Below are 15,195 nucleotides of genomic sequence, written 5' to 3' on the forward strand. Positions count from 1 at the left end.
TCTCCCTGGGTTTTGATAATTTAAGAGCCTTATTGGCATGTCGTATCAACCCCAATACTGCAAAATCTCTTTACCATTTCTTATCTGAGTCTCGTGGATAAGCAAGCTTTCTTCTGCCTTCTCCCTACCAAAAAAGAAAGAGAAGGAGTGATACAAAAAGTACATTACTTCACATCACCAAAATGTAGCTGTTTCTGAGGAGAAGAATAGGGAACACCACAATTATTCATTGCAGAGCAAAACCATGAAAAGAACACTGCAGAACACACCTTTGATACATATTTTAAATACATATTTATCATAGCTTCGTAAAATTTTTGTAAATGAAGGGTGCAGGATGAAGTTTGGCAAGTACAATATCTCAGTTCTCAAGGGAAGCATCCCAAAATCTATATGGACTCGACTGGCCAGGATTTCTGGCTTCAAGCCACACAATGAAAGTATTCTTTATCAGAAGCAAATTCCCTGGCACCTCTTGGTGGAACTGCATTTGAAGAGAGGTGGTAGGAAGAGTGATGCCCACTGTTTCACCAAACTTCCAGCTCAGTCAGAATTCGCTTTGGAGAGTAATCAAAGCATCCACCAAGTCTGAGCTTGCTTCACTTCTGAAGTGCATTGAAATTATGGTTGCATGGTATATACATAGTTATTGGGGGAACCCCAGAAATACATTATACTTCCCTCTGGGAATGTATGTATTTTACGTCTGTTGCAGGAAGAGCCCTTCCATACCTCAGCAAATTTTCCTCCAGTAGTTTTTTCCGCTTTGGAGGTCGCCCTCGTCTCTTGCCCGTTTTCCCAGGAACATTTGGGGTGTTTGTCTGCCCCCCACATCCCCTGAAAAATGGCAAAACCACCATGAAATATCTGCCAAGCAAGGCAACCGAGGCTGGCAGGATGGGAAAAGGGCACGGAAATGGGAACAGCTGCTAGGATCCCAACCAAAGGAGGGATTAAATCAGAGCAGCAACAGGACGGGGAGGGGAGAGGAGGCATTCCCACTGGCTGGGAGCCTGATCTGGGAGCCGGAACGGTGCGGGGCAGACAGGCAGGAATGCAGTGGGGCAGGCAGTATCGCTCCCAGGGCAGGCTCTGCCGGTGCCACAAAGGCTGCAGGACACAATGCATGGCGGGGCAGCTCCCAGTCTGCTTGGCAACTCCGGTCCCGCCCGCGCTGCCCCTCTCCAGGCCCCGCTCCCCCCGGCACAACAGCAGTCAGGCGGAGCCCCTCCAGCCGGGCTGGCTGGGCTGTGCCCCCCTTGCCCCTGCACCCAGGCATGGGAGGGGGTGTTCGTGGGGCTGTTACCTGTCTGCAGCCAGCTCCCCGTTGGTTTTGCCCTGCACCGGGTCCTCCTTGTACATCCTGGTGCCGTAGAAGTACCAGTACAGGGCACCGCTGCTGTCCTCGCCCAGCGGCTCCACGCGGAGGCTGTCGGCGTCCAAGCCCTGCGCCCACCGGGAGCCCCCCGCCAGACGGTGACAAGTTGAAAAGCGGCCACATTGTCACACAAAACATGATGACACCCCCTCCGTAAACACCTCCCTCCCTCATTCTCTCCCTCCCACCATGCCACAGCAGCAGTACAGCTGCTCCTCCCGGCCGAGCTGGGAAAATGTTACTCCAGGGGGAAGATGACGTTCTCTCTCTGTCCAGGGAGGGATTTAGATTGGCATCTCTAATTTGAATGGCCTCTCTCGTTTTAACATTTCATCTCTGGTGCTCCTGACAGGGAAGGTCTAATTAGTGCTGGCGACAGTCACGCACAGCCCTGAGAAGCTCCCTCCCCCCTCCCCTGCTCTACCCTCCCCCAGCTCCCCCAGTATACTTCATCCCCATCCTTTCATCTCACAGCATCCCTCAGCAAGGCAGCAGTCTCTGCTCTCACAGCCCTGCCATTACCATTAAAGCATCTCCAAATTCACTCTTTGCAGAAAGAGTAGCCAATGAAGCCAACTTCCTCAACGACTCCAATGTTATGAATACACCCACATGGGACAAGGCCCCAAGTTCTGAGCAAGGCAGAGGAGGCCAAAGGGAACTGCTGACCCACTGTGACCCCTTCTCATCCCAGGAAGATTCTGATCTGGCCCAGGTTCTGTGGCCACAGAGTCTCCCTCATCCCTGCTGCCCAAAGCACCTTGAGGAGGTCGAAGACATCGTCCGCGTCGAGGCGGTAGTCACAGAGGCGGTGCAGGATCTCCACCCGCGTGCGCAGGGGCAGCTCCTGGAAAGTGCACTCCCTCAGAGGGTTGGGCTTCCCTTCCTCCAGCTCCCAGCGGTAGTTGATGATGTCCTCCAGGTAGCTGTGAAACGTCTGGGATCTAACCAAGGAAGAAAGAAATCTCAGACACTTACTGTAGTTTTCCGTGTCCAGAAACGCCTGGTGCAGCAAGCAATGGCAACCAACACAATGCAGAGACAGAGAGTACCTGAAGGAAAACTGTTGGGTATAGCTGGGTGCAGCTCTGTCATTCACATTCCCAAAACACAGCAATCTCATTGCAGCATCACATGATGTCATGTCACAGGAAGCTTCTTATACACAGTGTTATTTCTTTCTAAGCAGAATGAGCCAAACATGGTAGCAACTCATCTCCTTTCTATCCCAACGGGCAGTGCCTTGTGCTAGCATCAACACCCACCCTTAACTAAAATGGAGTGCAACAAAATTTGAGTCTGCTCCCCTTCCAACTCTTCCCATTTGATATGGTGACAATTTTCTTCTGATTTCCCATTGCCCTTCACATCTGTCATTGCCAAGCCCTGCTTCTCTCTAATTCTAAAGAAGTTTTCATGCCCTGGTTCAGTGGCTTGAGCCTTTGCATAGCTGATTGCTTCCTCCCCACTTTGCTGCTGTATGCTTCCCTTATTCCTGATGTGGGCCCTGGCCTCCTCTCTGTCCATCCCCACAGGTGCTGCCACTTTCTTCCTCCACTGGTGGCTCTGTCAGGACATCTGTACAGCCCACCTCACACACGTGGCTTGGATGCTGCCACACAAGGCTCATCCCCAACAGGAGTGCTCCTCCCAAAAAAGGAGTCAATACAGAGGACTCCCCCGTCTGTACTCTTTCAGATCATCAAGATGAACACTTGAGCTCTTCATAAACATTACTATTAAAATGATCTTTCTAATTTTCTAGCTGGGTCACATTAAGTCCTACTTTCACTGCCAGCAGTTCATCATAAAACCCAAGGAAGCAGATATTTCTCACCCTCATCTTGCACTGAGGGTGAATGTCCCTATATGACACATTTAAGACCACTGATGGAGCTTAAGGCTAAAAGAACTCCTGTCTATATTTCAATGACACTTTGAGCATTCATTACTATGAATGCTCAAAATTTCAGGGGAAGGAATTTCAGGGAAAGTGGCCATGTCCCTAAATATAAAACTCTCTGAAGATCTGTCCATATGACTTTGAGTCCTGAGGGTTGCCAGGCTCGCTCAGCCTGCTCATGTTGTGTACCCTGAGCAAGCAAAAGGGGACCCCCCCATGCCCCAGCCATTCTTGCACACACGGGAAGTCCATATGCCAGCAAGAACACCACTGGGTACACATTCCCACCAGCTCTCAAAAAGGCAGCTCCACTTGATAGGTTTTTGGCACAAGCAGATTACTCTATATGATTAATGGAACGGCGCCAGCACTACAGAATTGCATTTCCCTGAGAAATTGCTAACTTCTACAAAAGCTATTATATTTTAACAAAGAGGTGGAGGAGTGTGATCCAGCTGAAGAAAGATCATTAAAAGTCAACAAGAAGTTAGCTATTAGACAGGGGTCTTCACACATTTGGTAAAGACCAGACTTCTTTGCAAGGACCACGACCGGACAGTGACTGAGAGAATGAAGGAACAGATGCCTCAAGCCATGTCCACCTGGCAGCATTTCCCTTCCTCCTTGGGTAGAGAGAAGTGCAGATCACCCTGCAGATCTCTCCCCACCAGCCTGCTTCTTTCTGACGTCAAACGCAAGCTGACCTCTCAGAGATATCTGCTCTCACTGCACCAGTTACCAGCCCTCTGGTTGTATTTAACCACAGATGCTTGAGTGTACCTGCATCTAGTGCCCTCTGCAACCTGGAGCTTGCTCCATCTGCATGACACAAGCAAAGAACCAGTGTTCCCAAGTATCATTGTTTCACTAATATCAGCAATCACACAAATATAACTTGGAACAGGCCCCCATGCTGACAAAGTTCAGACAGAAAGGGAGGACTGATGTTTTATGAAATGCCTCAGAACTGCCTCAAGTAGTAATTTTAGGGTGAAAACTACAACGAACATCCTTTTTTAAAGTGAGGTATTCAGTACACAGTACACCTACCTGAAGTAGCTGTGCATTCCTGCATCGTGTTTTCCAAATATCCCAAGACCTAACCTCCAGCAAGGACTTTGATTTGAGAAAGAGGGCAATAATAGATTCCCTTTACAGACTTTTTAAGAGTGGAATTTGATAATGTATCTTAAATGTCAGATATTTACAGAAGCCATTAGATTAAAACAAAGAAAGAAAGAAAGAAAGAAAGAAAGAAAGAAAGAAAGAAAGAAAGAAAGAAAGAAAGAAAGAAAGAAAGAAAGCTTTGATTTGCTACTCAGAACAGAAACAATAACCAGAATATCTTTTCCTGAAAGCAGTAAAGTATCACTTGTATTTGGATACTTAGTCCAGAACTAGAAGGCAAATGACTGTAAGCTCTCAGACAGCATTCAAGTTCCAGCCCCACAAGTTCAGTTTTTCAACTCTGCCAGAGCTCAAGGCAGAAGATTATTTAATCAAATCTAATAGAGAGGTTCTGGCTATTTCCAATAAAATGGACTGAAAAAGCAGTTTCCCTAGGATCCTGAATAACTAGTGGATGAAAAGGATTGCCAGGAAGAAACCACAAAAGTAAAAGGGCTCTATCTACTCCTGGTTTTTTTCCTACCTAAAAAAAAGCAGGAAGGCATGGCTCAGACAGATACTTTTACCACTTGCATGAGTTCACTTATCTTGCTCTATCATTTTGGCTGCTCTCAAAGAAAACTGATCCAGGAAGCCGTTTAATTCCAGAAGATCATTTGAAATCTTTGCCTATGTAACTCTCCTTCCCCCCAGGGATTGGCTCTGTTGATTTAACCAATTTGGTTTTAGTTTGACTTTCACATAAGTGGCTAACACTAGAAATTTCCGCCGTCCACCCGGTGTTCAGTGCATTACAAGCTCTGTTCTTAAGAGTACTTTTGAGTTCCTACCCCCATCAATTTTCAAAGACAGCTACTGTGCATTTGTCGCTTTGAATAAGGATAGAAATAAGAACCAGAGATGGGAAACAGATGTCTCGAGGCATTCCCAATCACTCTCAATCTTACCCAATTTATATTTTCCTTCTTAATGGGAACTGACCTTTTTTCTCCAGATAAATGTATGGTGCTCGTCTTCCCCCTGTCTGCCACACCTACAGTGAGTTTCACTTACCCCATCTCTTATATTTTCCTTTGAAAAAGTTTCTGAAACAGCTCTCTTGGTTTGGAGAAGAAAATCTGCAGGGAGGACAGCAATCTGTGAGAACCCTGCCCTTGGGGTTCTTCCCTGCTCAAAGCAGAAATGCCCAGGAATAACTGTTTATAAAACAGTTATATTTTTATAAAATTAAAACTCAAGAATAAGAGACTGGATCCAGGAATGGAATTACCTGGATACAGTCTGTTAAATACCCTTCTTTCAAGCTCAGCAGTAGGACACCAATACACTTGGAAGTCCTACAGAGTCTCTGCTGCAGCTGAGAACCTCCAAAGACTCTTTTGTAAGTGGGAAGAGGGCAGGAAGGAAATCACTGAGCTGAGGAGACAGATGTATCTCTTCTCCAGAGGTTCTCAGCATCACTGAAATGTGCAAAACCACTCAGCAAGTGGAGGCAGTGTTAGGTCAGTCGTGTCTTTTTCTCTACAAACTGGAGTGTTCCCAAGGAGGTTGAACTGGTACATGGGCACATTCTGTCTCAGGGCATCTATCCAAAGGAAAACCAACCCTCTTTTGAAAGTAAATTGGGAGTCTTAGAAACAATTTACAAGAAAAGTGTGAGACCACGGGCCACAACTCTCACCACCTCTTCACCACTTCCTGATGTACAGCACAGGCAGCTTCCACACAGCTCAGTAACCACGGAAAAGCACTACAGAAACCAGCTACAACAGATCAGAAAAGGTACCTCGAAGAACTCTGCAACTCTAAAACTTCTCCCGTGCCAACTCGACTAGCATCATTAATATTTCATAAAACAGATAAACTTTCCCTCACTTGTCAAAACATCCCTTGCTTTGCAGTTGCCCCCCGATGTGCAAAGCAATTTTTGGATAGCTGTAGTGGGGCAGTGGTGGAATGGTACATGCATATCCATGTGGTACATCCCACGTGGATGCAGATGATTTTTCAAGAGCCCAGTACAATTCTTAGCCTTATCCCTGGCTACACTCTGAAACCACAGGGCTGCTGTCAGAGGTCCCTATCTTTTGTAGCAAAGATTAGAAAGGAGGTCGAAGCTGAATTGCATCTGTGGTTGAAAGTTTTAATCGTATGTTGCATACACAAAGAGAAATGTGGGGCACAGGGAAGGACACGACCTAGCACATCTGTGTCAAAGGGGAGGAACAGCGTCAGACAATCCACAAGAGTACCACCGAGGCTGCAGCTCAAGTTGCCTGTGATCTTTAGTAGCAGCTGCAAAAAAATCAGGGCATAAAGAAGATGGAGCAAGTTGAGGGAGGGGCTGCTCTCCACCATGGGTATCAGCGCCCAGAGCAGCCAGAGAAATGATCCAGCCCTGACAGCTCAGCGCCGCAGCCCGGCCATCTGCTGCCCGGCTGCCTCCCAAAGAGGGAGGATTCTCTGTGCTCCAGAGAGGGGAGCTGAGGACTCCTCCCCCTGCCTGGCAATCCCAGCGTTTTCCCTGCTCAAAGGAGAGGCAACCCTTCCCATCTCCCCAGCTTTGAACGCGTGGGGTCACGCTCTGCTGTCACAAAAAAGAAGCTTGGTCACCGTGCCCGGCTTCCTAGAGGGGCTCCTTTGGAGACCTCAGGAACAGAGGGTGAGAATTTCACAGAGCTGATGGGATACATGGAAAAATTTGGTCGGAGCTTCTGGTGTGCATGCTTGGCAGGGAACAGCTGCACCTAGAGACCCCAGCCCCACAGGGACCCTGGAGGAGCAAACTCAATGTGAAATTCCTTCCGAGCAAATTGGGGCTGGAATTATGTGTACAGACACACAATGCTTATTTTTTTTTATCCTCATGCCCAAAGGAAGCGGAGTCACTTGTGCTTTTAGTTTTAAAGACTCCAAAGTAAATCAAATCTTGGCTGGAAAACTGTAAACAAAATCAAGCCAAACAAACAAAAGCTAAACCAAACACTGATTCAGTGAGAGAGTCCCCGTGTCAATCTGTGCTTCCTGCAGGCAGCATGCCATGGCCCAAGTGTGGAATTACTGTCACAGCACATTGCTCTATCTGGTCTGCTGCTGCCAATTTTTTTACAAGACCTCCCCCACACACATCTCTAAAAAAAACCCAAAACCCTAAAACCCACCCCTCACAAAATCTCTGGTCCTATGGGAGCAAATATTGGATTAAAGGAAACATTAGGGTAAGGAGTTGAAATACCAGAGACAAAAATTTACCAATCATGTTTGGACACTGCTGGCACACACAAATAAGCCTTCTGAAAGTTTAGATGCCAAATAATTGCCTGGACCAACTAGCTAGAGTATCTATCATGTTGACAGTGTTTTAAGTCTCTTGTTTCATTTAATTTACAAAATGCAATGGAAGAGTAAATACTGGCAAGCTCTTGAGCTAAAACTGCTGGGAAAAGGCAAGGCTGACCTGCATCTAATCCCAGACAGTATATTGTTCTTGAGATTAACACCAAGAACCCTGACAAAACCAGAGGATGACAGAGAGCAGGAACAACAACAGACCTCTTCCCACTCCTGTCCAAGAGTTGTATGTGGGATGAACATGGAAAACAAGACTGGGAGAGCTCAGCCTTTCTACCAAAGACCATTTAAAGAAAAATGCAATTACTCTTGAAGTTCCTATTACAGAGTTAGCCACTAAGGGAAGTAATAGAGGCGATACTTCTGTCCAGTAAAGGCTTTAAAAGCTGAAAAAGACTCAAATGCATTCAGTCACTGAGCACAAGTGTGGATTTTAGGAGGTTCTCAGTACTAAATGAAAAAAGACTTCTTGGGCATCTAATTCACAGCACACAAGAGAACTGGCTTTACCTCTGTAAAGAAACCAGTTAAAAAAAAAAAAAAAAAAAAAAAAGAAAAACCACAAAAATCTAGGTCTTACCAGAACAGACGTTTTATAATGGAATTAATTTTATGGACTGAAGATATTTCACCTTATGGGCTGGCACCTTTTAAGTTCTGAATTGGCAAAAATGCACCAGCTTGGTGTTGGGAGTCACTCAGGTGTTAATGAGAGCATTAACTGACAGATGGCATTCAAGATATTTCTCGCCTCTCCAATGAAGACAGCTTCTTTGCCACAGCAGAGATCAGGAAAGCTTAATTCTTAACAAGCATACAATGCTTTGGCACAAAGGCAAGCCCTCTGGAAGGGAATGGGAAGGATTCAGGGTTTGCTGGGATGACCTCAGTCAAACATCATTAACAGGGTCAGGAGAAGCAAAGCCTATTTCAGAAGGAAAAAAAATAATGTAAAGGCCCCCATGATCAATCTATCGTGGCTTGTCAGAAAGAGAAAGCTTAGGCTGACCTTAGAAGCAATATGAGTTACTACTACCAGCCTGACCTTGAGCTCTCATGTAACAATGGAGACCTTTTTTTACTGTATTAATGAGCTTTCTTATCTGAGGTGGGGGAGGAAGCTTCATGGACCAGCTTGTACTTCACCTTCAATTTACCCTACTGAGAAACTAAGTCAAGTATGATGCAGGGGGAAAGAGATACTACCCCATCCTCCAGGGGGAGAAGAGGGCTGGAGAGGAATCCTTGCAAGCCCTGTGCGTGCAGCTGGCTCAGGAGGTGTGCAAGCCAACAGGGAGCACATACTGCTCAGAGCAGGGGCCAAATTGTCATCAGGGTGACCAAACTGAGCCCCAAGGGCTGCGAGCACCCTGAAGGGTCTCTGCACAGAACATCCCCTGCAGCAGAGCAAAATGACCAAGGAGATCCAGGAGTCATGACCTTGGGCTTTAACAGCAGTGTCACTAGCTGCACCACTGATGGGGACAGACTTCAAAAATTCCAGCCAAGGACAGTCTAAATGGAGCAGGAACTCCACACCACACTTGTGACAGACCTCAGCAAGGTCCAGCAAGGTAGAGCTCTTGTGATGAAGGAAAAAAAACACAGACACATCCTGCTTTTCAGTGCCTGTTTTGAATCATGCCTGGAGAAAACCTGCTGTAGTGGCTGCGAACAAGAGGAATACAGCTGACATTAATGGACCCTGAAAGAGATCACAAAGCAGGGGGGGAAAAATTCAAATTACATTGATCAGACCTCCAGAGTGAAATTTCTCCTCCCAGAGTTGCAAAGACAGCAGAGATTGCTGGAGCACAAGACCATCACAAGGCATGTACAGGTCTGCCTTTTGTCCTCCATGGAAAGCTAGAACTAGTTTTTTTGAATGCAGACATTGCCCAAACCTCAGTAATTCTGTGGCTTACCTGTGTGGCCAACAGGTAAGGGAAGAGAAAGACATCTGAAGTGTTAAGCAGGTGGATGGCACTGGGCTCTCCACACAAGGACATTTGTCTTCATGATTGCTGAACATGGAAATACAATCTTTCTATATTAGAACCACTGTTTTGTTCCAAAATAGAAGGACAAAAGATTACCTAGTTAGCAAATATCAAGTAGCAGCAGCTCTTCTCTAAAACAATCTGCTCTAACTCCAGAATTTGACAGTCTGAAATGTGACCAATTGGAGGCTCCCACATCCATGAAAGATCCATGTCTTCCACAAAAGTAAAGGACAGCAGAGTAATTTCAGCACCCTATCAGTTCCTGTTCCCTGCTCCTCATTTGTCCATCCCATAACTCATTTCCAGAACTCAAATGTGGCAGAGACCAGAGACCACCTTGTGAATATGCTGAAGTGACACTTAGAGAAGACATCAGGGTTCTGGACCTTTCCTCCAACACAGTAACATGAAGCTAGGACAGCAGGTTCACCAGCAGAAGGGCGGCACAATCCTGCTAAAAACATCCAATTTACATGGTTGGATTTCCATGATGGCCTTCCCACCTGAACTCCAAAAGTGTTCATCTTTAGGAGAGAGAGAAAAAATAGTCAATGAAAACCCGTGGCTGTCAGCAGCTGTAAGAAGCCTCCTGCTCCTTGTTTTCTCCATCCTCCATGCAATGAACCCTGGGGAGGCTGGAAGGGGAGCTGGCAGACATGCTGCATCCCACAGAGAAGCAGAATAGAGCAGCTCTGGAGCGAGGCAGTGTCTCTGGGGAGGCAGGGAGAGTGGAGAGCTGATGTGGGCTGTCTGCTCTAATAAGGGATCACACCACAGGAGCGTGTGTTGGCTTGACAGAAGCAAGTGCAGCCACTTAACCTGGCTATGACAGCTGAAGTGGGAGTGTTGCTTTGCCACCCCAAAAAAAGGGGGGTGTGAAGGAAGAGAGGGGAAGGCACGAGGTCATCACAGCTGCCCACCTTTCAGGAACATTCCAGGTATGCTTGTCCAGATTTCTCAGCCCAGCCGCAGCCTGAGCAGCCGTGGAAGTTCCCAGCTTGGGCTCCTTAGCATTACTAGACCTCTCTCAGCAAGTCTCAAACTAGAGGGAGATGCCCTTTTACCTCCCCTGAGCTGGTTGTGCTGCCTCCCAGCCCTTCTCCCTTGCAGGAAGGACAGGAGGCAGCAAGTCCACTCCTCCTGAGGAGGAGCTGAAGCCATCTCACACACCAGTGTGGCAGAAGGGCATGCTCTGATCTTCCCCAGCTGCCTGTGGCCCATGCTTCTCCAGTGATTTGGCTCTTATCTAGCAACAACCCTATGAACAGCACAGCTGCTGGGGTGCCTTGTTTGTTATTTTGCTGAGGAAAGGCAGAAAAGCAGCAGAGATATCAGCACAGATACAGCACTGTCCTGCATTGGTCTCTTCTGGAAAGGCTCTTTCCTTAGGCTGGCAAATGCCAGGGACAGGCAGGACTGCTGAGATAAGTGTCTATTTGATCTTTTTTTCCCCAATTCACCCTGGGCTTTTCACTGCTTTATGTTCACAAAACGCCAAGGCAGCTAATCAGTGCTCTGTGACCCCTGTTAATTGGGCTGTGTGAGAGAAAGGCAGCACTGGCAGGAGAAATCACACATACCTGTTACTTTGAACTGTCCTGTCATATTGTGCCTCCCTGCTTGCAGGAGCTCCAAGCACCCTTCTGTGAGCCAGGGCTGCTCTGTTTTCATCACCATCCCCAGCATCAGCAGGAGGGGCCACGAGTGTTTCATGCTGTGGCCCTGTCTCTAACACCTCAAAGTGCAGGGAGGCAACAAAAAGGCATATTGTTGTTTCTCCTCCCGTGTGAGAAGGTGAAAGTAATTTTAGGTGCAGGAAACACGACCTGAAGGCACTGATGGCCCTTCTTTCACCTATGCCCAGCTGCTCCTTGCTGCCCTTATCTGCCTTGCTGTTTTCTCCCTCACCCCCACCACAAGAGAGGAAGGGGTGAGCAGATGCCCAGCATCCATCTCCCCTTCCCAAGAGACCAGCAGCCTACGTGGCCAAGTGAGCCAGGCAAGGAAAGTGATTGGTGTGAAGATGGGAAACATTGGAGGGAAAAGGGGATGGATTTGCCAAGCCTGGTGGATTATGCAGCTCTTGGAGGATGAGGAAGACACATATTGCTAACTAGATGCATGCTGGGTGCAGGGGCCTGCATATGTTTTTTTAGGTAGGAGCAAGGGCTGCTTCAGAGTTTTTGTTGCTTGATTAGGGAAAGGAAGAAATAGGAATATGGTATCAATGAAACCAGAGCAACAGAAACATGCCAAACAACACTTGAAAGTACATGGTACCACATGAAGAGAAAATCCTGGGGCAAAAGGAATAAGCAGGATACATACACTGCCCAGACAGATTAATGGAATATTAATAGGACTAAACTAAAATTAATTTGCCTTTCAATTTTCAACCCCTCCTTCAAACTCAGTAAGTCTCTGCACAATCCCCACCAAGGGATGACTTGTGCTCTCACTACATGCAGGGTTTTGGAGAAGCAGGAACTCCACCCCCCACTACTGATGCTGCAATTTGAGTGAAAACCAATAAGACAAATCAATGAGTTGGATAAGTGGATTAAAAGAGGGGGAAGAGAATTCTGCTAAAAGATCCTGAAACATCACTACGTTGAACAAACTCTATTGCTACATATATTTGTAAAAAACATGAATTAATGTAGCATTAGATGAACAGAAAGGATTATTTACCTTGAATGCATAGAAAGAACAGACCATTCGAGACAGTTTTAAGAACTGTCTTGTCCCGTAATTTTATCTGCATAAATACAATAAATTAAGAGTGATGATGCTATTTTCCATGGGCATTGTTGTTTTTGACTCAGGGTGACCATGTTCACACCAAATGTGTGTTTAAACACACCTGCCCAGCTTTGCTGACACACTAACCCCACAGATACTCTGTACTTCACAGTTTATTCAATTTTACCTTTAGGGCACTACCCTGAAACCATTATTCAAAGGGAGCAGGAACAAATCAGTTGCATTCAGTGTGACCTACAGCCCGTGAAAGCAGCAAGGGTAGCTCTAAACTCCAAGAGGAAAACAGCTCTGTAATCAGTCACTGACATGCATTATCAACCATCACGTTGAAACTTGCACTACAGCTCCAGCACGGAGAAAGGCTTGAAAATAGAGACCTCGGTTCCTTGAGAAATGGCTGAAATGGTAAAATACTGTGCATCTGAAAATATACAGGAACTTTCAGAAATCTCCTGGTGAGAAGGTTGGTCAGACTCCTGCCTGTCTGAATGGAAAGAAAACTCCAGTGTCTGTCTAGAAGTAAAAGGTTTCTGGTTTTGGGTTTTGTTTTTTTTTGTGGGGGCTGCATTGAACGGTTCAGCAATCAAAGAGGACACAAGCTGAGTGTCCCCAGAGGGATCAGCTACCCTTTTCCTGCCTTAAGAACCTGTTGAGCCAAGTGAGCCCAAAAAAGAGGCAATATCAGTTATGAAAGCTTTCCCCAGCAAGGGAAGCACAGCAGGTACTACAACAGGGTGGCTCCTGTCCTGATGCCATCACATTTTACATCTGAGGTGCAAAGGCCCAAGGGAAGAAGTTATCTCACACCATCACCTATGATAAATTAACAATAGAACTGAAAATGCCTATCACATCTAAAAAGCTTTGCTGTCAAGCTGTGATTCTACAAGAACACACAAGGGAGATGTCTAAGTGTAGGCCATCTCCTGCCACGTGATGACATTGATCTTGGCTGGGGAAGGCCAGGGAAATGGCTTTCATTAAGCAATGAATTCCCTGGCATGCTGGTGAACAGGCTTGGAGAGCTGAGCAGAGCTGGAGCCAAGCACTTCCATATCCAGAGAGATCTATCACCACAGCTAGACTGGGAATATGAACTTTCCCCTCAGAGCATGTTCAGAACAAGAGACAAGAATCTCCCGAGACCCTGAGGTACAGAGAAGTCTGTCACGTTCAAAATCAGAAAGTGAGTGACAGAGACAGTGGCCAAGACAGAATGGCAGGAGGCAGAAGACAGGTCCTGAGCCTCAGAGCCAACAGAGGCTGTGTGCTAAAGGCACAAGATAAACACTGGAACCAAAGGATGAGAAGATAATGGCAAAGAGATGTTTTCATGATAGGCTCTGATATTGCTGGTACTGGTGCACAAGACAGAGGTGCAGAGTAAGACTGAAGGAGCAATGCTCTCACCTGTGGAGAACAGCTGGTCCCCTGCTGAAGCTCAAGATCACCAAGAGAAGATTAAGCCATGCAGATGCCAAACTGGAGATTTTACAGGCACATCAGCGGGCTGGATGACACCAACAGAGTTAATGTTATCAGTAAATTGTGCCACTTTCTGGATGCAACACAAACCAAAGAGTCTGGGTTCTCCAGAGAGCAGTAAATCCAAGATAGCAGCTCCTAGGGTCAGTTTTAGAGCTCAAAAAGCAATTCCTGGACCTGAACACAAAACCATCTGACCTGGAAATTTCTGCAAACAACTTAGCAAAGGCAAGATACCCTTCTCCCTAACTTGTAGATTGGAAGCCAGATTTTTGTCTGGCCTTGTAAGGAAAGCCAAAGACAGGAGGGTGCCCTAGCAGCTGAATTCAGTGAAATGCTGAATCTGAAAGGCCCTGGTCAGCAGGTGAACATCCTCCCGTCCCCACACGGATGGATGGCTGCCAGCACCCCTCAGGAATTCGGAGTGCTGCATTCTTTTCCCATCTCTTCCCCAAGGCTTATCAGACACTAAGGATGGGAATGGCTCAGAGGCACAAGGATCACACAGCCAGCACAGCCTGAAGCCCGGGGGCTTCTGCATTGCTGCAGTGTCAAGTACTTCGGCTTTGAATAACAAAGGGCAATCTCTTGAAGGATCCAAACGGAAAACAAAAAGAGTCAGTGTCACAACTATTAAACTAATCCAAAAACTAGTTACTTGTAGTTTGATAGAAAAAGCAAAGGGAGCAAGAGAGCTCTGAGTGTTTAAAAAGGAATGAACAAGCTCCTTTGGGGAAGATGTCTGGGGGGATTTGGGTAACACTGGTGGGGGTGATGCACTGGCTGCTGGCTTCTGCTTTGAGGGGTTCTGCCCAGGGACACCTGGGCACACAGCCAGCACACACTGCTCTGAGCTGGAGAAGTGCAGGGAGGGATGCTGATGGCCACACAGACAAATGAAGGGTGAGAAGGGCTGCTGCACTCTCTGCTCTTGCCACACACTGCTTCATGTGCATGTTTTTGGCTTTTAAAGCATGGATTTTCTTTCCTTGTTTAGTGTCCTGTTCTGTGTGATCTCAATAACCAACCACACAAGGTATGCCCCAACAAGAAGCTACTGTGGACACGATGAAATGAAGATCAAGACACAGTACCCTTTATCTCAGGAGGGGTGAACACAATCTTCTGGATGGTCCAGAATACATGAATGTACCTTGTGATTGAACAGCAAGGGCTTTGGTTTT

The 15,195-nt window shown here is 46.7% G+C and overlaps 1 protein-coding gene across 2 annotated transcripts in view; it reads right to left on the reverse strand.

The window, feature by feature from the left end:
- Positions 1-15,195, reverse strand: part of LOC120501596 (cat eye syndrome critical region protein 2) — a 99,898-nt gene that overhangs the window by 28,176 nt on the left and 56,527 nt on the right. Inside the window, exons 3-6 of one of the 2 annotated variants that reach the window (XM_039708093.1) lie at positions 2,139-2,322; positions 1,307-1,446; positions 733-837; positions 75-124 (exon numbers count right to left, since the gene is read on the reverse strand). In XM_039708093.1, coding sequence (XP_039564027.1) covers positions 75-124; positions 733-837; positions 1,307-1,362 — 211 coding nt within the window. In that variant the 5' untranslated portion in view covers positions 1,363-1,446; positions 2,139-2,322. Of the gene's footprint in view, positions 1-74; positions 125-732; positions 838-1,306; positions 1,447-2,138; positions 2,323-15,195 lie in introns of those variants that run through there. The other variant, XM_039708094.1, reaches the window with a different exon arrangement.

This window comes from Passer montanus, unplaced genomic scaffold, assembly GCF_014805655.1.
Source record: "Passer montanus isolate IOZ18808 unplaced genomic scaffold, ASM1480565v1 scaffold20, whole genome shotgun sequence".
In the NCBI taxonomy this organism is placed as follows: domain Eukaryota; kingdom Metazoa; phylum Chordata; class Aves; order Passeriformes; family Passeridae; genus Passer; species Passer montanus.